Below are 23,366 nucleotides of genomic sequence, written 5' to 3' on the forward strand. Positions count from 1 at the left end.
TAAGTGACTGTCTTATCATTTATTTGCTGAACCAGTACAGTGATTATTGTGATTTTTTTTAAGCTGGGTAAGCATTCTTCACTCTTTCAAGAAAGTTTATAGGTATAACCATTTAAACCAAGTTCTTGATAAAGCAACTATACTCCAATAAAAATTTAAAAAAATTTTTTTTTTAAAGAAGATGTTGGGGGTAGAAGTTTATTATTTTATTTATTTATTTTGCTGTGTTGGGTCTTCGTTTCTGTGTGAGGGCTTTCTCCAGTTGTGGCAAGCGGGGGCCACTCTTTATCGCGGTGCACAGGCCTCTCACTATCGTGACCTCTTTTGTTGCGGAGCACAGGCTCCAGACGCGCAGGCTCAGTAGTTGTGGCTCATGGGCCTATTTGCTCCGCGGCATGTGGGATCCTCCCAGACCAGGGCTCGAACCCGTGTCCCCTGCATTAAGCAGGTGGATTCTTAACCACTGCGCCACCAGGGAAGCCCTAAGAAAAATTTTTTTAATAAATAAAATTATAGGGGGCTTCCCTGGTGGCAAAGTGGTTGAGAATCCACCTGCCAGCACAGAGGACACGGGTTCAAGCCCTGGTCCGGGAAGATCCCACATGCCGTGGAGCAACTAGGCCCGTGAGCCACAACTACTGAGCCTGCAGTCTAGAGCCCACGAGGCACAACTACTGAGCCCACACACCACAACTACTGAAGCTCACGTGCCTAGAGCCTGTGCTCCTCAACAAGAGAAGTGACCGCAATGAGAAGCCTGCGCGCCGCAATGAAGCGTAGCCCCTGCTTGCTGCAACTAGAGAAAGCCTGCGCACAGCAACGAAGACCCAATGCAGTCAAAAATAAATTAAATAAATAAATTTATATAAATAAATAAATAAAAATAACACAAGTTCTCAGGACTTCCCCAGCAGTCCAGTGGTTAGGACTTCACACTTCCACTGCAGGGGGCACAGGTTCGATCCCTGGTCAGGGAACTAAGATCCTGCAAGCCATGCAGCGTGACCAAAAAAAGTAAATAAAACAAGTTCTCATTACTGTTCTCTTGAGGAAAGCAAGAATCTATGTTAACAAATACCATAGCACCATAACGTCGAGCCCTCCTACATCTGGAAGAGGTGTTAATCCTGCACATATGATTACAGTTTCATGGCCGAGTAACAGTGTCACCCCATACATTGATTCCTGCATTTGCCCCCAGTCTGATGCAATCTGCCTGGAAGGCATGGCTGAGGTATACATTGGTTTCATTGTCATTGCTCTCAGTTGACGTAGTTTTCTAGTTTTATGATTTACGTTCTAGTGATAGAAATCATAAATGACTTTTGATCTCATCTTGTGTCAGGATGCATGTTAGGATGTCAAGAATCTAGGGTCACGTGGATGGTGTTGGCGGTGGTAATGGTAGTTTTAAGGTAATTGATCCCCAGGTATCAGCAGATGAAAAACCTGGACATGAGGAGGATTTAAGAAATGTATAAGATATGGACTCAAGTAAAATAATAGAAACCCAAATTCACTCTGGCATAGTTTATGTATTCCTCAAATAACCCCCAGGACTGTTTACCTACATGATATGCATGCTCTTGTCCCACAGTATTCTTTTTAATTAAATAACCAGCATTGCATTTGTCATGAGATTGCAGAGCTTACTATTTATTGATTCACTCCTAAAAAAGCTACAGGCAAGAGTAGCTCATTGCTGCAATCTACAACCTATGATATGTTTTGCTTGTTGAATTTTCTGGTACAGAGTTTGCTAAAAAGCTTCAAGGTCCCAGTTTTGCTTTTGAATTTCAATGTATAGAATTAAGTTTTTCTTGGAATATAGTACTAAAATTAAAAAATTAGCTTTTTGAGTCAGGTTATAGATGAATCAGTGATTATTTATAAATCATTAAATTTTCCTTCAGAAGACATGATAACCAGGAAGCAAAGCTTGCTTTTCCTATGGAATTAAGCCTCAATTTAATATAATTCCATATTACTAACTTCAGATGCCCTACCTATCAAATGTTAATGAAAGTTTATGTTAACTTTCAAAAATTAAACTAAATTGTACATTTATTCCATTTAATTACATATAGTGAGCTACAAGGTTGACCTCTGTTTCTTAAGTAGCAAGCATAACTTTGCCTGAATGCTCAGCCACAGAGTCAACAATTTAGGTCAGTTTTGATTATGGTAGTAAAATGTTTTTAATGAAAATATCTCTAAACTACATATATATATAATATATAGTTATATATATTAAACTGTATATGTGTGTGTTTGTTTAGAGGTATTTATACATATAATATACATATATATTCAGACATGATAATTTGTATGAAATGAGTTGTTTGGTTATGTTCAGGTCTTTGTGGATAGTAGTTCACAGCACAGACTCATAAATGTACTTAGCTGAGAGGTTGAGCCTTGAAATCAGTTCTGAAATCTCACTCTCAGTAGGAGGCCACACACCGTCCAGACCGAGCCTAACAGACTCATGTGTGGAAGAGAGGGCGAGAAAAATGATACCTTACCTGTCTTTATTATGTTTTTTTCTTTTTTCCTTTTAAGGGGAATAGACTGAATTTTAAATGGTCAAGATGATTTGGAAATTCATTTTTCAAAACAAGCATGTTTCCTATTCACTAATAATCACAGCGTTTAAATATTTAAAACATCTTCATGAATCTATGTAAAATAATCTATGAATGTTTATAGTTAAAGGCAGGTACATGATTAAAAATGTTACACGTGGGCTTCCCTGGTGGCGCGGTGGTTGAGAGTCCGCCTGCCGATGCAGGGGACACGGGTTCGTGCCCCGGTGCGGGAAGATCCCACGTGCCGCGGAGCGGCTGGGCCCGTGAGCCATGGCCGCTGAGCCTGCGCGTCCGGAGCCTGTGCTCCACAACGGGAGGGGCCACAGCAGTGAGAGGCCCGCGTACCGCAAAAAAAAAAAAAAAAAAATGTTACACGTAAGGTTTGCAATGAACCCAGTGCTCACTTACTCTTCAAACCTTGCCTTTGTGTAGCATTTCATTGATGTCAGAGGAATTTCACATACGTTATCTTATTTGTTCCTCATAATAATTGCCTGTGGCATAAATACTACCTCTGTGATTTTATAGGTGAGGTGGGCTTAGAGAAGTTGCTTTGCCCAAGGTCACACCTGTCCAGGTCCAGAGTTTCCCTACCAAAGTTTGCTCACTGCCTCTCTATGATCATTTTTCATATTATTATGAAATAGCATAAATGGATTAATCAGTCTTAGGAGGAGAACATCTCATCATATTATAAGAAAAAAAAGGTTCCTGTGTGGCTTTATCTGGAGGATTCTGCTCCAAGGTGCTTGAAAGACCATCATGTCTGGAAATACATGGCATTTTGTTTTTCCCAGAGTCCACCTCTCTTACCTCCCATCTCCATGGGCTTCCAGAACTTGGCCAGGGAAAAGAACAGTGTAACAAACGTCATGTGTGTCCTGTGCTCTCACACAGTTATACAGAATGATTTTAATTCTGCAAAACAATAAATAGAGGACTTCCCTGGTGGCGCAGTGGTTGAGAGTCCGTCCGCCTGCCGATGCAGAGGACATGGGTTCGTGCCCCGGTACGGGGGGATCCCGCGTGCCGCGGAGCGGCTGGGCCCGTGGGCCATGGCTGCTGAGCCTGCGCATCCGGAGCCTGGGCTCCGCAACGGGAGAGGCCCCAAAAGTGAGAGGCCCGCATACCGCAAAAACAACAACAACAACAAAAAAAAACAATAAATAGAACTTGTTAAAAGTGAATATCTTAAAGCTCAATACAAATCTATATTATAGTAATTTTGCAGGCTATTTTACAAAAGAAAAATATTCTGATATTTTAGGGAACAGTAAAACTGTTAAAGCGTGGGATAAATTATGTTTATCATTTTGAACTCATTGAATAATGCTTTATTATTAGCACTGAATAATGCTTTATTCAGTGACTTAAATGTAGTATGATGAACCCTGAAATTGGTTTTTAAAAAATTGTGAAAATGACATGAGGCAGTGTCCTGTTGTTGTGTGAAACCCCAAATACCACTGCTTCAGTCAGAGTCTTTGGTTGAGATTTTTAGTTAAAAAGAATATGGTTTTATTATTAAGAATTTTTAAACTACAAATATATTAGTTTTGTTTTGTAACACAGTAGTCTTGTTCAGTGCCTTTTTGTTTAAAAAAAAAAAGAAAAAATGTCCAGAAGAGTATACTTAATCAATTGAGATATTTATGGCTTTTTCTTCCCAGAAAATGTGGAAATTTTCCACCTCCGATTCCTATTGACATTTGTTCTACAACCTTATGGCATTTTTGTGGTAGAAAAAAAATGTATATATTGTAATAGAGGTACATAATTAATCTAATGATGGCTTCAGTTTTTTGTCATCTCTGTAAATATGGTTTTATCCAAAGGTATTTGACTTGATTTATTCTTTTAATCTGTGATGTGTATTTTAAAAGTTTGCCCTTGTGCAAAGGACGTTATTAACATAGGTATGTGTTCTCTTCTCAAAGGAAATTCTAATGTTTTCCTAGATAGATAGATAGATAGATAGATAGATGTACAATCCTCACAACAGCCCTATGAGGTAGGTACTATTATATATATCTTACAGATATATATATATATATATATATATATATTATATAGATATAAATATATTACCACAGTGCTAGGCACATATAAGTACTATATATGGGATTGTGTTTGTTATTATTGCGATTATTAATATTATTACTATTTTAATATTGTGAAGCACTACCATTCTGATTGTGTGTTGGCATGCGAATTCATGTGATTGAGCAAATATAATAACTAAAAATTCTCTTACTTCCACCTCCTTCCACTTTTGCCAAAATAAGATATTTAATAAGGTCAGTAGATCAGTAGATTTTTTTTCCTATAGATTCTTTTAAATAATTTGTTATTCTAAGCAAAAAGGAAATTTTTATGTTGTTTGTAGTACATTTCACAGTTTCTTGTATTAGAGAAAGGTTTTTGTTTTGTTTTGTTTTTGCGGTACGCGGGCCTCTCACTGTTGTGGCCTCTCCCGTTGTGGAGGCTCCGGACGCGCAGGCTCAGCGGCCATGGCTCACAGGCCCAGCCGGTCTGCGGCATGTGGGATCTTCCCGGACCGGGGCACGAACTCGTGTCCCCTGCATCGGCAGGTGGACTCTCAACCACTGCAACACCAGGGAAGCCCTAGAGAAACGTTTTAATTGTAGCTTTTCCTTTTGTACCAAGTCTTGCCACTCAGAAGCTAGCAAAACCATTCAGCTGAAGCACTGTCAGCTAGGATGTTGACGTTGCGTGGTACCTTGGAGGCAGCCTTGTGCCACCTCCCCCTTCAGCTTAGAGTTTCATTCATACCTTTTTCAGATGTGGGCATCAGCTCGTCAAAAAAAAAAACTGTTCGTGTTAGACAAACTAGTCATTTGAAAACTCTTTCTTGTTACTGAAATTAAAGCTTCCTAGAAACTTCCTCTTGTTGCTCTTTGTTCTGTTCCCTGAAGCGTATAGAACGAGACTGCTCCTTCTCCCATTTAATTGCTTTAGAAGTTTGAAGATGGGTTTAATATCTTCCTTTAATCCTTTCCTCCAGGTTAAACATTCCTTAAATGACATGTTTCCAAATATTTCTTCATCCCAACACTGAACCCTTTCTATCTTGTCAGTGTCTTTCTTGAGGCATGGCACCCAGGACTGAACATAGTTTTCTAAACATGATTGACCATCAAAGATTGCGGTGAGACTGTTTCTGCCTGTCTTTTGGACATGTACATCTGTTTATACTGCCACAGTTTGCGTTTGCTTTTTTTTTTTTTTTAAGTATCTACATCATAGTGTTGGCTTACATACGGAATGTGGTTATCAAAGATTTTCAGCATTTTTTTATGAGTCACTGCCAAACTGAGGTTTAAACTTCTGCAATTAGTTTTTGAAACCTAAATGCTCAACTGTACAGTTGCTCTGTTACATTTCTTCTGGCTAGTATCAGTCTATTGCTCAACATGTCAAAACCATTAAGATTTTGATGCTATCCATGTGTTGCCTTTCTCTCTTGGCTATATGACATCTGAAAATTAAAATTTAATATGCATTTCTTCTTCATCTTCATTCAAGCACTGTGATAAGGGAAAGGAACCAAGTATTGAGTCTTGTAGCACAACACTAGAGATCGCTTTTCTGCTCAATATAAATCCACTACTAAACATTTTCTAGGAATAGTTATTTTACGTATTTGAATCCATATTGCCAAACTCTTATACAGATCCCATTTCTCTGTCTTATCCACGACTAAGTTTCCATAATCTGAATATACTCTATCTTTACTATTTCTGAAGCTAACAGCCAAGTTAATATCAAAAGAAAAATGAGAGTGTTTTGTCATAATGTGCTCATTGTGACCCACCTACCTTGGGGCTGCTATCACTGCTGCCTTTTCTCGAGAGCTCACCAACTGTCTATTTAATAACCTTTTCTGGAATTTTGCCGTAATTTTCATAAGCTCCCAGATCTGAGTTCCAGAATGCACATTCATCCTCATCTTTTTCTTTTTTGTCCTGTGTTGGAAGGCATTAGTCATTTGACTCTCCCATCTGTGACATTTCTCACAGTCTTTCAGTAGCCGGGAAGGACAGTTCTGTGCGTTCTGAGCATGAGAGAGCAGAACAGAGGTGGGTGGGTGCATCTGTGAAGGTGCCCTAGACCAGAAGTTAGGTCTCCAGAGTGAGGAGGAAGACAGAGAAGGGACGTGTTAGAGGATGAAAGCTGGACAAGAACATCAGAAAAAAAGAGTGAGAGAGCTGACGCAGGGAGGGGCTCAGTGGGGTGCTGCACAGTTATTTGTCCTAGAGGATAATATGATGCTTGGAATGGGAGGGTGGGTGGTCTTGGAAAGCAAAGGACAACAGAAGCCAGGATGGTAGCTGCATCCAAGGCCCCCCTGACAACTTGTAATGGGCTATGTGAATGCACATTTCATCTTTAAAGGCCCCTCTTCATGGAATTTATTTTAGTCTTTACTACTTTGAACTCATTCTTCAGTTGTTCTATTTCCTTTTTCTTCTTTCAATAGTATATTATCTTTTTCTTTTTAACATCTTTATTGGAGTATAATTGCTTTACAATGGTGTGTTAGTTTCTGCTTTATAACAAAATGAATCAGCTATACATATACATATATCCCCATATCCACTCCCTCTTGCATCTCCCTCCCACCCTCCCTGTCCCACCCCTCTAGGTGGTCACAAAGCACCGAGCTGATCTCCCTGTGCTATGCGGCTGCTTCCCACTAGCTCTGTTTTACATTTGGTAGTGTACATATGTCCATGCCACTCTCTCACTTCATGCAAGCTTACCCTTACCCCTCCCCGTGTCCTCAAGTCCATTCTGTACGTCTGCATCTTTATTCCTGTCCTGCCCCTAGGTTCATTAGAACCATTTTTTTTTAGATTCCATATATATGTGTTAGCATACGGTATTTGTTTTTCTCTTTCTGACTTACTTCACTCTGTATGACAGACTCTAGGTCCATCCACCTCACTACAAATAACTCAATTTCATTTCTTTTTATGGCTGAGTAATATTCCATTGTATATATGTGCCGCATCTTCTTTATCCATTCATCTGCTGATAGACACTTAGGTTGCTTCCATGCCCTGGCTATTGTAAATAGTGCTGCAGTGAACATTGAGGTGCATGTACCTTTTTTTTTTTTTTTTTTATTAGCATGTACCTTTTTGAATTATAGTTTTTTCAGGGTGTATGCCCAGGAGTGGGATTGCTGTGTCATATGGTAGTTCTATTTTTAGTTTTTTAAGGAACCTCCATACTGTTCTCCATACTGGCTGTATCAATTTACATTCCCACCAACAGTGCAAGAGGGTTCCCCTTTCTCCAAACCCTCTCCAGCATTTATTGTTTGTATACGTTTTTGATGATGGCCATTCTGACTGGTGTGAGGTGATACCTCATTGTGGTTTTGATTTGCATTTCTCTAATGATTAGTGATGTTGAGCATCCTTTCACGTGTTTGTTGGCAATCTGTATATCTTCCTTGGAGAAATGTCTATTTAGGTCTTCTGCCCATTTTGTTTGTTTCTTTGATATTGAGCTGCATGAGCTGCTTGTATATTTTGGAGATTAATCCTTTTCAGTTGCTTCATTTGCAAATATTTTCTCCCATTCTGAGGGTTGTCCTTTCGTCTTGTTTATGGTTTCCTTTGCTGTGCAAAAGCTTTTAAGTTTCATTAGGTCCCATTTGTTTATTTTTAGTGTTATTTCCCTTTCTCTAGGAGGTAGGTCAAAAAGGATCTTGCTGTGATTTATGTCATAGAGTATGCTGCCTATGTTTTCCTCTAAGAGTTTGATAGCGTCTGGCCTTAGATTTAGGTCTTTCATCCATTTTGAGTTTATTTTTGTGTATGGTGTTAGGGAGTGTTAATAGTATATTATCTTTTGGAAATATTTGCACATACTTGTTCTTACTCAACATACAACCTTTACATCTGGGAGCCCCTTATTTTTGTCATCATCTCCTTCCCTCAAGCATGCCCATCAGTCTTTTAGCAGATTCTGACAAGGTTGTTTGTTTCTGAACATTTTCTGTGAGGAACAGCACTTTAAAAACACTTGTGGCAAGTGTCCTGGTGACAATACAAGCCTCTGGGTGGAGTCCCACACAATTTTTACAGTTTTGTACATCTCTCTTGTCAGCTCCTTCAAAACAGGGATAGTGCCCTGTCTCCACAGTGGTGCTCTGTGCAGAGGAAATGCTCAGCAGTGGAGGGAATCGTAGGCTCCTCCTTTTACACCTGGACCTTCTCAAATGAGAGCCCTGAGAGAGCTTATTCAGTAGCCATTATTTTGATCACTTTCATAATTAAGTATGACATTGTTGGAATTTAGTTTTTCAGAGGCTTCCATCACCCTTGAACTTTATTTCCAGTTATAGTTAATGGCAATCTTTTCACTAAACTTATTTTTGCAATGCACTTTCCTAACATATAGTCTGGGTGTCCAAACCCATTCCTGCTAGGCCTTTCTAAGGACTGATTCTAATACCAAGATGGCATTAAGTTTTTGTTAATTCCTATCACCTTTATATCCAATTATGCTGACATAATTAAGCAAAAAGTGCTTCTTCTATCTTCTAATGCATAAGATTATCAGTTAGGCACACCAGGAATTTGCCAACTGTAGAATGCAAGTTTTAGCAGATGTTCAAAAGTTGAAGCCGCATATCATTACTGCATCATACCTTTCTGCCAGCTGTATAATCTGTTAAGGAAGCATGGTCCACTTCTACCACTTGGTTGAAAGATATGTGGTCTCTTCCCATAACAGCATGGCTCCCATTTGTTTCCTTTTACCCTTATCCAGCTGCTTTCAACCATTTAAATACAAAACAAAACTTTAACATATTGTTTCATACTCCCTTACTCTCTATTATATAGTTTCTTCAGAACAAGGTCTGCCCCGTGTTCCAGATGAGTTTTAGTATCCCTGTTCTCTCTAAGCACTCTATCTGGTTGGGTGAAAGAAAATTTGGGGCTATCTCCAAATCTTTTCCAGTGCTATATAGTAGAAGAGCTCTGGATGTGCAGAAATGAAACCTAGGCCATCTCAAATTTGCTCTTGACTCTGGTCCACATCACTTAGCCTTTCTCATCCAGTGTTTTCTGCAAAATGAGGTGAGAAGCGAAGATGGTGCTTGGGGTTTCTTCTAGGTCTAAGGTTTTGTTTTGATCTCATTGGAGAGAAGCGACTGCTGCCTCCACATCTAAAGCTGCTTAGATCCCGTGGCAAGGGCTTGCCTTTAATATTTTAAGAGGACTTTCAAACCAAATAGTTTTCAGAGGCATACAATGATTTCTCAAAAGGGTCTCATAAAAGCAACATTTATCACGGAAAAGGTGTTTAATAACACCTTTTAATAAATGTTAAATAATAATGCATTTTAAGTACTGTGGATCCTCTTTGTGTTAATATCTTTAATTGGATCCTCTAGCAAGGGATTTGGACTTAATTTATTTCGGGTGATTCTGCACTTAAACAGTTATTCAGTTGACTTAATTAGAGATTTAATTACATTATTGCCCTAAAGTGCTATATCAGGAAAATAAAATGGAGACTGATAATTCACCATTTTGTATTTTTTTAATTTATCTTACAGCTAAAGTGTTTTTCAGGCCATAAAGGCCAGAGTGGGCATACTAGCATTTCTAGCCACATCCTAATATGGAAAGTTCTACCTATGCATCAACTGGGAATTTGCCCAGTCAAAATGTAGGGGAAGGCAAAAGCGGAAATAATTTTTTTTAAATTGTGGTCTTTTCTCTTGCAGTTATTAGAACCAAGGTCATGGGCCCAATCCCTCAGTGTTCCATTCAACCCTCTCTGGTTCTGTAGCCCTATGACAAGCCCTCTAACAGTGGTCCTGGGGGCAGCAACTGTGTTTCTCTCTGTACCTACAGCCCCTACTATATACCTATACCATATAGGTGCCCAATAAATGCTTGCTAAATTTAATTTGAGCATCACAAGAACAACCCTTTGGAAGTGTGGTTAAAACGATATAGGGCTTCCCTGGTGGCACAGTGGTTGAGAGTCCACCTGCCGATGCAGGGAACACGGGTTCGTGCCCCGGTCCGGGAAGATCCCACATGCCGTGGAGCTGCTGGGCCCGTGAGCCATGGCCGCTGAGCCTGCGCGTCCGGAGCCTGTGCTCCACAACGGGAGAGGCCACAGCAGTGAGAGGCCCATGTACCGCAAAAGGAAAGAAAAACAAAAAACAAAAAACGATATAAACCCAACATGACAGTTTTAAAATACAATCTCTCAAAATACATGCCCCAGCAAGTGAGCTACTCCCAAATCTGGCTCATCATTGCAATGACCAGTGATTAGCATTTTAAAAAAACATAAAAAAAGAAGCACTTTTTTTTAAGGCCTTACTGAATCCATCTCCAAGAATGAGGCCTATGCATCTGCATTTGAAAGCTCCCCAGATGAATCTTATGATCAGCCAAGTTTAGGAACTCCAGCTTAATGTGTCTTTTGTCGCATTTATTTACAAAGGACAAGATTGTATTTTTCTGGGTAAACTCATGGCCTCTTCTAATTTATAGTAAAAACGAGTCTCGTTTATGCGCTATTAATTATATCTAAAGGATTTCCTTTGAGCCAGTAGTTTATGTTTAGTTGGTGGAAGTGTATACAGATGCCTGTGAGGAATAATACCTTCCATGAAGGATTAGATTACTGATGAGTTCTGAAATGAGCATTTTACACGTGGAAGCTATCAGGTCCTTGGTATGCAAAGTCCTGGGAGCCAACCGTGTGGAGAGCAGATTGGAGTATTAACTGGAAGTACAGTAGTCATTGGGGAAGAGAAATTAACTCTTTTAGGGCTTGAGTAACTTTTAGTGATGTCCTCCTGGGTGCTATTTTGCCCTAGTCTGAATTACCCTTCATTGTAGGGTTAAATACCATATAAGTCACCATCAAATAGTCAGTTGAGCCTGACTGAATAAAGTTTTCAGACTAACAAACTAAGCGTAGCAATCAGAGAAACACAGACTGTAGAACATTGCACAACATAGCTTGGCCCTTTCAAAATGGCAATATCATAGTGGGAAGAAGAAGTTTAAAGTGTCATAACAGATGAATGCAGTGTGTAAACCAGGATTCATTGTGGTTTGGGGGGGAAAAAAGGCTAAAAAAGACATTTTGGAGCCAATTGGGGAAATTTGCAGATGGACTAGATATTGATAATAGGAGAGGATTACTGTTAACTTTCCGAGCTGTGATAATGGTATTCTGGCCATGTAGGAGAATGTTCTTATCTTTGGAGATGCTTCTCAAAACAAGGGTAAAGCATCCTGCAGCCCGTGGTATGTCCAAGCCTCCTCCTACCAGTTGAGAGCCAGTTGTTAAATATTCAAGAATTTTGTGATTCTACAACCCTTGGTAGCTTGAAATCAGCCATGATGGGAGTATTTATACCGCAAAAATCTGCAAGTGCTACAAATAGGGCTTTTTCCTCCTCTGGAGAGCTAATATACCAGCTTAAACAGCTTACTTTCAAATGATTCAGAAAACACACATATACAAGTAGATAGAACAAAAATAGCAAAATATTAATGGTTGTTGAATCTAGGTAGAAGATACGCGTTCATTAATTATGCTACGTCCAGAAGTCACAGACTTCCTGTAAAGGCCAAAGTGTAAATATTTTAGGCTTTGCAATCCATACAGTCTCTGTGGCAGCTACTCAACTCTGTAGGTCTGCCATTATAGCACAGAAACAACCATAGACAATACTTAAATAAATGGGCATGGTTATATTCCAGCAGAACTTAATTTATAAAAACAGGGGGGCCAAATTTGGCCTGAGGCCATAGGTTGCCAACTCCTGGGCTAGTCTTTCAACTTTTCTGTACTTTTAAAATATTTTAGGGATTTCCCTGCTGGTCCAATGGTTAAGACACTGCGCTTCCACTGCAGGGGCCATGCGTTCGATCCCTGGTCAGGGGACTAAGATCCCGTGTGCCACGCAGCACAGCCAAAAAATAAAAAAATAAAATAAAAAATAAATTAAATGTTTGATAATAAAAAAAATTTTTAATAAAGTTCTTAGGTTGGGCTTCCCTGGTGGCGCAGTGGTTGAAAGTCCACCTGCCGATGCAGGGGACACGGGTTCATGCCCCGGTCCAGGAAGATCCCACGTGCCGTGGAGCGGCTGGGCCCGTGAGCCATGGCCACTGAGCCTGCGCGTCCGGAGCCTGTGCTCCGCAACAGGAGAGGCCATGACAGTGAGAGGCCCGCGTACCGCAAAGAAGAATAATAATAATAAATAAAATAAATAAATAAGTTCTTAGGCTGGTTTTCAGAGCCCACCTGGGTCCCCTCTCACCTACTCCTGTAAAGTATCACACCAATCTGTTTTCATTCGCTCTGGTCTCCTCTGTGCCTTTGTTCAAGCTATTCTCTTTCCCTATAATTTTCTTGCTACCCTGACGCCATAACTACTTATCAGCATTCTCAGGACATGCCTTAAATCCCTTTTCTGTAAGGCCCTCTTAAATCTCTTCTAATCAAAGTTGCTCTCATTTCTCTGGTCATCTGTAGTCCTTCACTTGCTGCTTTTCACAGTATACCCTTCGTTAGTTCCTGACCCATAAAGCAAAAAAGGATCATTGTACTCTTTACACATAATAGGTGCTCAATTAATATTTACAAATTGAAATCCAGTCATGCAGATATCCACTTGCCTGCAGTTACCAACCTAGAAGTCCAGAATAAAGAATGTTGGCCAGTCTAATTTAGATTTGAGGGGATTAAAGATAATGAAAATAAGAAGCATGTTCTTTCTTTTTCTTTTTTTTTAATCTTTAAGGCTGGTCTGATCCAAGTTCAACTACCTTTGAGGTTGCTGTGCGTCAAGCTAAAATAGACTTGATCTATTTTGGATGGGGTAGCTTTCTTGGCAATGGCTAAGGGCTTGAGGAGGAAGAAGAATTAAGTAGTTCTGAATAGCTGTAGTGTTTTAGACACTGTCAAGCACTCTATACTGTCTCATGCAGTACCCCCCCCCCCCCCCCGCGCCCAGCAGTCCTACAAGGGACTGATATTATCCCCATTTAAACTCAGAGCAGTTAACTGGCCTCTCTAAGATGGGAGCTAGAAGAGGAGCTTGAATCTGGCTACCTCTGATACCCAGGACCATTTTAGTGCCTTCATGCATTCAGTGATGGCTGGAAACCAGGGAAGCCTAGGCTGAAACAATACCAGAGTTCATATGCAGTGTGGAAATACCTGTAGAATGCTGAGAGTCTGGCGGAGTATAATATTAAATGCCACTGGAGTGGGTGTTAGGAAAACTGGCTTCTGATCGCAGCTTTGTCACTATCCATCTATGATCTTGTGTGAGCCGCTGAGCTTCTCTGGCCCTCTCCTCTCATCTATATAATTAGGGGAGTAAAGCAGGTTATTTCTTTTATTCCTTTATGTTTCATGCATTATACAATAGCTCCAAGTCTAATGAAGAGATAGATAAGTGAATGGAGAATTAAAATACAACACTATATAATAATGCTGTACTCCACATATGCACAGGGCACTCCAGGAGCCCCAAGGAAGAAGGGCACCTAGCCCCTTAGGGCTGGCATTCTAGCTGTGTACATTCCACCCAAGTGGAATTTGGGGAGCTTGATGGGGCGAGGGGGGTGTGTGGAGACTGTCTCAAGCCATCAGCTGCAAGTAGTTTCCCTAAGTAATGATGAAACGGCAGAAAGGGAAAGGACTTCCATGCCTCATGAAAGAGCTTGGACTTTTTTTTCCTTAAAGCTATTGGAAGGCAGTGGAGGGTTTTAAGCAAGATCACATTTGCTTTTTATAAAGATCTTCTTGGCAGCGTGAAGGATGGAGTCCACGGGCAAAGAACTGGTGGTGGGAAGACGATTTAGGAGGTGATTGCAAAAATAACCCAGGCAAGCGATGATGATAGCCTGAACTGATGTGGCAATGAGAGTGAAGAGCAGACGATAATTTGAGGGCTTTGTATGAGATAGAATGGCTGAGACTTAGTGAGTATATCAGTCAAGATGGCCACAGACAACCTGACAGTCTCTTCAGACAACAGACGTGTTTCTTGCCCACACTACATGTCCTGTGCCGGTTGGAGAGGCACCGTGGTTGCTCACTGTGGCCACTCGGGGATCCAACCTGAGGGGCTTCTTCAATGTGACTGGTTGATGTACCAGAGGGAAACCTCTGGCGGGACTCATATGGACCGTTAAATGCTACAGCCCAGAAGTGACACACACCATTCACGTCTCATGGACTAGAACATGTCACTGGGTGCCAACCAACCTAGTGGGGAGCCAGAAAGTTCAGTCATGGGTGAGCCATGGTGCCTGAATGGATGAAGGAGAACTCCCAAGTTTCTGATTTAGGGAGTAAAGCAGACATTAGAGGTATTCACTGAGAAGAAGATGGAATCGGGGCAAGGGGAAGTGGACCGGCCAAATCATTATAAGTCTTTTTCAGCTCTAAAGTGTAACCATTGTATTGGTCCTTTCCAGTCATTAGGGAGAGGGATTGGAAATCAACTCCATTTGTGGGCAAGAGTTGACTTTATTCTTCACAAAGGGTATTTTAATTCATTCCTCCCAAAGTCTTACAGTTTTAATAATGTAGTGCTCAGATCTAATACTATGTGTCTTTCTTGAATTTTCACATGGACTATTGTGCCAACATACAGTATAAAAATATTAGTTATTAACTAGGATGTTAATGAAGCCTTCCTCACCTAAGAATATCAGGCTGCTGAAAGCAAAATGTCAGAGATGTAAATGCCCTCTGCCTCATCGCCACCACCCTCCAGCAGGGCCCACCTCAAGATATCACAGGGCGGGAGTTGGGGAAGAGGTGTAATTAGGCTAATTGGAGCCTATTGTTCTGCTCTGGAGAGCCAAACCTAGCAGCCTTAGGGAATGTTAGTGCCTCAAAAATCACTGGAGGATGGTGTTCTCTTTAACCTCAAAAGCAGAAACAGTGAATCTATACTGTTTCTCCCCTTCTTTGTTTTTCACCTCTCCTCCCCAATTTAATTGTGGTACCTTAAAAACTGACTTTTACTGTGCATTTGTTTCTTAACAGTTGCGAGAAACAATCAGCGCTGGCAAAGGTGTGACTTCAGCTATTGACCTGTGTCGTTACCATGGAAACAAGGCACTGGAGGCCCTGGAGAGCTTTCCTCCCTCGGAGGCCAGAACTGCTTTAGAAAACATTGTGTTTGCTGTGACCAGATTTTCGTGACACCAAATTAAAAAGACTATTGTTCGTTAGCTGAAAAAAACTGGGGAATGAGGTGATGGGGAGAGCTTTCATGATGAAAGATCTAAATGTGTTAATGACTTTAACAACATATACATTTTTTTTCTTTTTACCACACTGCTCAATGAATACTGCCTTCTTTTTGGAACTGCTACAAACAAAATTAGAAGAAAAAAGGTCAAGCAGTTTTCAGTTGTCATGCCACAAGCACACTTGAGGCTTCAGTAGCAGAAATAATTAATGAGATTCGCTCCTGTGACCTCAGCAAATGGACAGGAAATAAGTCCTTATTGATTGGACTGAGCCAAGGATGGCGCCAGGACGGTGGCCTGTGGTTTTCCTTCTAGAGAGGACAGGGCAAGCTGGAAGCTGCAGGTGTCAAGAGAAACACTATCAATGCCAGCCAGGGAGGACTGTCAAATCAAAAGCCAGTGACCAATTTTTCATAACGGAGGGTAGTTTAATGATTAAGAAAAAAAACCATGCTTTGTCTTCTTGCAATTATGTCTTTGTATTTTATAGATGCAGTATGGATATACTTTGTGCTTCTTGGGTTCTGTAAGATTTTGGGGGGGAAACTGCTGAAAAAATAAGGCCAAATATTTGAAGTAGGAGATTAAAATGTTATCAAATGTTAACTTGGTTATAGTAGGAATTGCCTGTTTTTCTTTCTGGAAGACCAGATTTTTTCAAACGTGTTTCAAAGAACCAAACTTTTTTTTTTTTAAGCTCATCAGGATGCTTCTTTTTTTCAAGTAAATGTATTCATTTGTAATACGTTGGTGTAGAGAATACCTTTAATTTTTACAAGTGTCAGATATATAATTGTTGTACTGGAGAATTCATTGGTGATTTTTTTTTTTAGCCTCAGAGTGTCAAATTTTGGTCTTGAACCACAGACATCCAATTACAGAAAGAATATAAGCAATCTCACAGGCCTGCAATTGGACACTGTCTCTCTGTGGTTCATAGGAGATGATTTTTGAGGTTTGCATGCATGCAATATGAGAACACCGTTGACAAGAAGGCTGAGTTTACATAAATGATCTAGATTGAGACTCAGCTACCTTTCTTCCTTATGTGGTGTAATTACAGCCCTATCTGGAGACAGCGAACACAGCAAACAGATTTTATGACCTAGTTCACTCAAACACTAAGTGAAGTCACTTTAGTTTAAATTCCTTCTTCAAAAGTTACAAAACCGTTTTATCAGGACCCATCATGTGGCATGCAATGAAAAGAAAATGTAAGCTACAGAGGTTAAGGTATTGTATTTTGAAATATTTTTAAGCGTACTTGAAATGTTGTAATTGTACAGTTTATGCTACTACAATTTGAAGGCCTATAGATTTAGCTGAAGAGAACACTCCACTCTTCTGTTTGAAATGCCTTTTCTCACAGAAATTGGCTTAATTAGTAACTATGGTTAGATGCTTTAGATCAGACTAGGTTTTAATCATTAACTTCCACAAAGGAGGAGTCATGCTTTGTGTTCTCTGGATGAGCAGGAACTTCAGCAAGCTGTAGGTTTTATTAAGCAGATGGTCGGGTACTATGGAACACAAGGCAGGATTCTAGGGCTCTTCTAGTTCTGGTTTAGCACCTGGTTCGCTGTGTGACCTTGAACAAGTCACTTCCCTCTAAGCCTCAGTTTCCACATTTGTAAAATAAGGTTAAACAAGAGAATATATGAGGTCCTCTCCAGCTTTGTTTTATTTTCTAAAAGTTTGCCATTTCTGACTCTCTAGATAACAAAGATGCTATGTGAAATTCAGCGAACAGGGAAGGTGAAACACAAAGAGAGGCTATGAAGGAAAGCATAAAACTTAATGGCAGACTTCTTGCCAAGCTGCCTCACAGGTGACCTAAAGAATTCCCAGCTCTCCTTTGTATGGCTTATAATCCTGGACTCTTTGTTTCAACACCCGCCTTTCTGCTTTCTTTGGAACATTTCCTACCTCCCTTTCATCTTCCCAGCTGCCTTCCAGGCCTATGTTCCCTCTCCTGTGCCCTGCTGTCTGTCCGGCTCCCTGGGAGCAACAGCCCTGCCCTCACTGTTGAGTGACAGCTCTGCTTTTGTTAAACCTAATACGCTGGCTAAGTCAGTCTAAAGGCCTACTGCCTGAGCGCTGCCAGGGAAGGTACTGATAAGGCAGAGTTAGTGGCCTTAGAATGTCTCCTCCTTTACCCCCTCTGCATCACCCTCCACCCGCAGTTTCTTGCTAGAGTGAAGAATTCATTCATTAACCATTGTCCCTCTTCCCCCCCACCTGGACCTGCAAACCTCACTCACTTCAGGCCCCTGAGCCCACCTGCACTCTCCTTCCTCCCTATCAGTCTTTTCTTCAAGTATAGTAAGGGCTCTGCGTGTATACCAGGCACTCTGCTAAGGGCCTTAACAGTACTGTCTTGTTCGAATCCCACGACCACTTTCTGGGGGTAAGATTAATCCCCCATTTATAGATGCAGGAGCCAGCAGAAAGGACTGCCTCTGACAGACTGGCTTGCCTTCACACGCCATCTCCCCACTTTAGAGTCATTCCAGACAGCACCTCTTTCTCTCTTCCTTTGCTTCTCCTTCCAGATAAGACTCTACTCCTTTCCAAAGATCTCGAGCCTTCAGCCTCCTGTCTCCCTCATGTCCCTATTCTTGAGTCTTGTGTTTCCCCTGCTGGCTATGAATGGGCTCAGTTCTCCCCTAAATGACATCCCTCACTTCCCCTATTTATCCTTCCACCTCTACTTTTTTCTTCCTAGCATTAGCAGCACACCTTCTTACAGGCTACTAACTCCTTAACCCCGGCAATTGGTCATTCACTACATTCACTGCCGGGTCCCCACCATCTAGACCAGCGCCAGCACTGTAGACACTCAAAGACTACTTGTTCAACAAATCTATCGGGTCTCACGGCACTACTCCACTGAGATGCCTTCTTCTCGTTCACAGATGGTGACCTCACTGTGAAGTTTACCAGACGTCCCCCTGCATGCAGACTTCCCCACAGCATTTCACCTTGCTAATGCAGCTTCCGCCCTCACCCCCACAGCACCTGTGACCCACTTCCCCTCTTCTCTGACTACCCTTCCTTTTGTGTCTCACACATCTCTCTCTTAGTCCCACCTCTAGAGACATTCTTTTCTAAATTTTTAAATTATATTTCCCAAGGAACTACAAAGCCGTTTCCTGTGCCACTAAGTCATCTTCTTTTGAATTCCCCAACTTAGAAAAACTGTTTCTAAAAAACAGTATCAATTAGATATTGATTAGTGAGTTATTTGCCATTCACTATTAGTTACTTTGAAAGAAGATAAGGATTATGACTATCATTAAACTTTATTGTGAGTTTTACTTGATGACAACACTAAATCCTCTTCATGTTTTCTTATATAATGTGGTAACCCAGTCACACCTAAAAATAAGTGATCAGTGACATTGTGTGCCTGGTCCAGGTCTCATTCTCTAATGTTTGAGACTTTCTCTTACCTATGCCAATGTTATTGCTATGGCCCAGCATGCAGGTAAAACCTACAAACTTGGGGTAAAAAACATATACATTAGTGCAAAATGCTCCAAAAAGATGTACACGTTTTTTAAGACCCAGTACCTACAACATTCTGGTCACTCAGGTGACCAGAAAGTAATCTGAATAATCCGTGATTATCTTTCAAAACCTGACAAGTTGCTGTAACATAGATCTCTTTGGGCAAGTGGCTTTGGGGGAATTGTGTTTAATCAACAAAATTGCAGCTAAAGGCTACTTGTTTTTCTTTCTCTCTTTTTTAAGACTTAACTAGGAACTCCCTGGCGGTCCAGTGGTTAGGACTCGGTGCTTTCACTGCCATGGCCTGGGTTCAATCCCTGGTCAGGGAACTAGGATCCTGTAAGCCACATGGCGCAGCCAAAAAAAAAATAAAAGAGTAACTAAACAGCAGGTCCATCACAGATAAGGAGAACGTTCGTTGCTTTCAGAAAACTCTTCTCACGTTCCTTCCTAGAGTTCTTAGATTCAGGAAGATTCTTTCCTGCCCCTTCATTTGTCTTCCCACTGTGAAATCCTGTTGTTAAGATCTCACCTTTCTGACCAATAGAAGTTCCAGGATTTATCTTTAGAATCTAATGACTGCCTCTCAATCTGGAGAAGGCATGCCACACCTTTGCTAAGACTCAAAAGGGCAGAGATGGATTGGGTTGACTTTTTAATCTATTTGTGAGGACACAATTGTCACTCCATTATTATTAATAGTTTCCATTATTGTTAATCACCTTTTAGTAATAATAAAGCTATTTGCACTTTCTTTTTAAAACACAAAGCAATCTAACAAGACTGTCATTTACCTCTTTCTCCATTTCCTACCATCACTCCTAATCCCTTCTCAAATTAACTTTTATTTTTTCAGAAGGGATCCTGCCTTTACATTAAGGAGATAACATACTTTTGAAAAAGAAGGTCACCTGGGGAGAACCCAGTGTGGCCAGAACTGACAGTGGTGTCCACCCCTCCCTTTAGCTTCCCCACCTGCCCTTGGGGCGCTGAAGTGCTAGGTTTTAGGCCTCTACCGGTGGAGGAATATTCTTCCTAGATATGTATTTCTTACTCTTCCGTAGAAAGAGAAAGTTTCTCAGGCTTTCATTCCTTTTCTTTCTTTTTATAGATGCTGATTCCATCTTCATGGAGAAGCTCTATCAGCTTTCTTCAATGTGATCTGCTCACTTCTAAGACTGATAGTATACCGGTCACTGTGCTTCCTGAGCAAATGAGTAGGCTCCCCACTGCCTTGACTGTTGTTGGGAAGATTTCACTTTTTGATGCATTGAAGTAAATAAACACTTTTAAAGAAACTTTGGGGCTTCCCTGGTGGCGCAGTGGTTGGGAGTCCACCTGCCGATGCAGGGGGCGCGGGTTCGTGCCCCGGTCTGGGAGGATCCCGCATGACGCGGAGCGGCTGCGCCCGTGGGCCATGGCCGCTGAGCCTGCGCGTCCAGAGCCTGTGCTCCGCGACGGGGGAGGCCACGGCAGTGAGAGGCCCGTGTACCGCAAAAAAAAAAAAAAAAAATTTTGGAAAGTAGAAAAAAATTACTCTCAGTCTCACCATGCTCACATAATCAGTATCACCATTTCATTTGTATTTAATCCAGCCTTTTCTGCTATGCCTATCTTTTTTGCATGGTTGTAATTATAGTATAAATTCAACTTTGGGTCCTGCTGTTTTTACATAATACATCATAAACATTTTTTCATGGTGTTGCAGTCTTCATAACCACTATTGATAAGTAGCTTAAATTCTAAACAAGGTATATTGAATTTTTATTCCTGATTGGTTTCTCTGGGATAAATGGGTATACGGTAAATACTCATAAGTCAACATCCCAACCTGCTACTAAGAAAGTCTTTGTCTTGGAAAAATAGTGCCCCTGCAGGTTCTCCACAGCAGCAGGTTAAAACTGTGGAATAAATTCCCTTAAAATTCTTTAGCCTGAATGATTAATCTTTTCAGTTGGTGGTTCCCATTCCTTCGAGACGATGCTCAAAATGGGTTCACATCTCTATGTATTTTCCTCTTGCTTCACTGCAAGTTCTCAGCCAGCCACACTTCAGTAGGATGACTTCTTTCTTCCCACTGAGGTTCACAATCTCCTAGGACCGGAAAGGCCCTCAGGCAGTTGTGTTAGGTTCTGCTCTTGGCCAAAACCAAGGAGAAACCATCATCTAAGAGTTGAGCCGTCTTTCCTTCTTCAAGGACTTGGGAGAAGGAAACTCCTAGGGTTTGTTTGAAGGGAAACAAAATAACCTTTATCTGACTCAAATCTTTCATGCTATAACACTATGAGTTTATTGTGTTTTGTTATTGTCTTCTTTTGTTTGGATCTTTCTTTTTTTGTAAGCCTTCAAATGAACGAGAAAACAGCATCATCCTCAAAGAATTAAGCTACACTTGCAACCTTTCCTTCCTTAAATTAATCATCATAACTTTACTATTCGCATTACTTCTCACTTGTCACATTTCAATGAAGTCTCCCTGCCTGTCCTCCTCCCTTATATCATGAGTTGCAGTTACTTAAACTTACTTGTGTATGTGGAATACGATCAGTTAATTGTGAGCTTCCTAATTGCTGCCTGTTTATGCAGTTCTGTACTTTTCTTTCCTTTTATTCTTCTTTTTTTGAAGATTTAGAATTGCTTTAATTGCGTTTTCAGAAGCAGCTTTATTGAAGTATAGTTTACATATAATAAAATTCATCTAGTTTAAGTATACAATTCAATGCTTTTTAGTAAATTTACAAAGTTGTGCAAGCATCACTAAAATTCAGTTTTTTTTTTGTTTTTTTTTTTTTTCTCTTTTTTTTTTTTTTTTTTTTTGCGGTATGCGGGCCTCTCCCGTTGCGGAGCGCAGGCTCAGCGGCCGAGGCTCACGGGCCTAGCCACTCCGCGGCATGTGGGATCTTCCCGGGCCGGGGCACGAACCCGTGTCCCCTGCATTAGCAGGCCAACTCTCAACCACTGCGCCACCAGGGAAGCCCTAAAATTCAGTTTTAAAGATCCCTTGTGCACATTTGCAGTCAACCCCTGCTCCCACCCTCAATCCTAGGCAGCCACTAATCTACTCTCTGTTGCTATAGATTTGCCTTCTCTGGACATTTTATAGAAATGGAGTTTTACTTAGTACTTAGTCTTTTGCATCTGGTTCCTGTCACTTAGCATAATGTTTTTGAGGTTTATGTATGTTATGGAATTAATCATTATTTCATTCCTTTATATTGCTAAATAATATTCCATCGAAGATATATTCGTTTATCCCTTTACCAGTTGATTGGCATTTGGGTTGTTTCTACTGTTGACCTATTATTAATAATGCTGTTGTGAGTACTCATGTACAAGTCGTTGTGTGGACATAAGTTTTCATTTCTCCTGAGTAGATCCTCAGGAGTAAAATTTATAATAAATTTATGTTTAACCTGTTAGAAATTGCCAGACCGTTTTCCAAAGTGACTGTATCATTTTACCTTTCCAACACATGTGGGTTCCAAGTTTTTCACATCCTTGCCAACTCTTGGTATTCCCTTTAAAAATATATATTTATTTATTTTTCTTTTATTATTGCTATTTTTTTTGGTTGTGTCGGGTCTTAGTTGTGGCACACAAGATCTTTCCTTGCGGTGTGCGGGCTCAGTAGTTGTGGCGCGCAGGCTTAGTGGCCCCGCGGCATGTGGGATCTTAGTTCCCTGACCAGGGATCAGACCCGTGCATCCTGTGCATTGCAAGGCGGATTCTTTACCACTGGACCACCAGGGAAGTCCCCAGTATTCCATTTTTTATTATAGCTATTCTAGTAGGAATGAGACTGTATCTCATTGTGATTTGTATTTGCATTTTCCTAATGACTAATGATGTTAAGCATCGTCTCATGAGCATGTTAGTCATTTATATATCTTCTTTGGCGAAATGTCTGTTCAAATCTTTTGCCTATTTCTTAATTGGGTTGTTTGTCTTATTGAGATATAAGCATTCTTTA

General features: G+C 40.7%; 1 protein-coding gene across 2 annotated transcripts in view; it reads left to right on the forward strand.

Annotated features, from left to right (window-relative positions):
• Positions 1 to 23,366, forward strand: part of PDSS2 (decaprenyl diphosphate synthase subunit 2) — a 266,982-nt gene that overhangs the window by 240,854 nt on the left and 2,762 nt on the right. The window contains exon 7 of one of the 2 annotated variants that reach the window (XR_004352569.1): positions 15,678 to 20,671. Coding sequence is in view for 1 of the 2 variants with exons in the window: in XM_032651605.1 (XP_032507496.1) it covers positions 15,678 to 15,836 (159 nt within the window). In the remaining variant the exon portion in view is untranslated. Of the gene's footprint in view, positions 1 to 15,677; positions 20,672 to 23,366 lie in introns of those variants that run through there. The other variant, XM_032651605.1, reaches the window with a different exon arrangement.

This window comes from Phocoena sinus, chromosome 12 (genome assembly GCF_008692025.1).
Source record: "Phocoena sinus isolate mPhoSin1 chromosome 12, mPhoSin1.pri, whole genome shotgun sequence".
Taxonomy (NCBI): Eukaryota; Metazoa; Chordata; class Mammalia; order Artiodactyla; family Phocoenidae; genus Phocoena; species Phocoena sinus.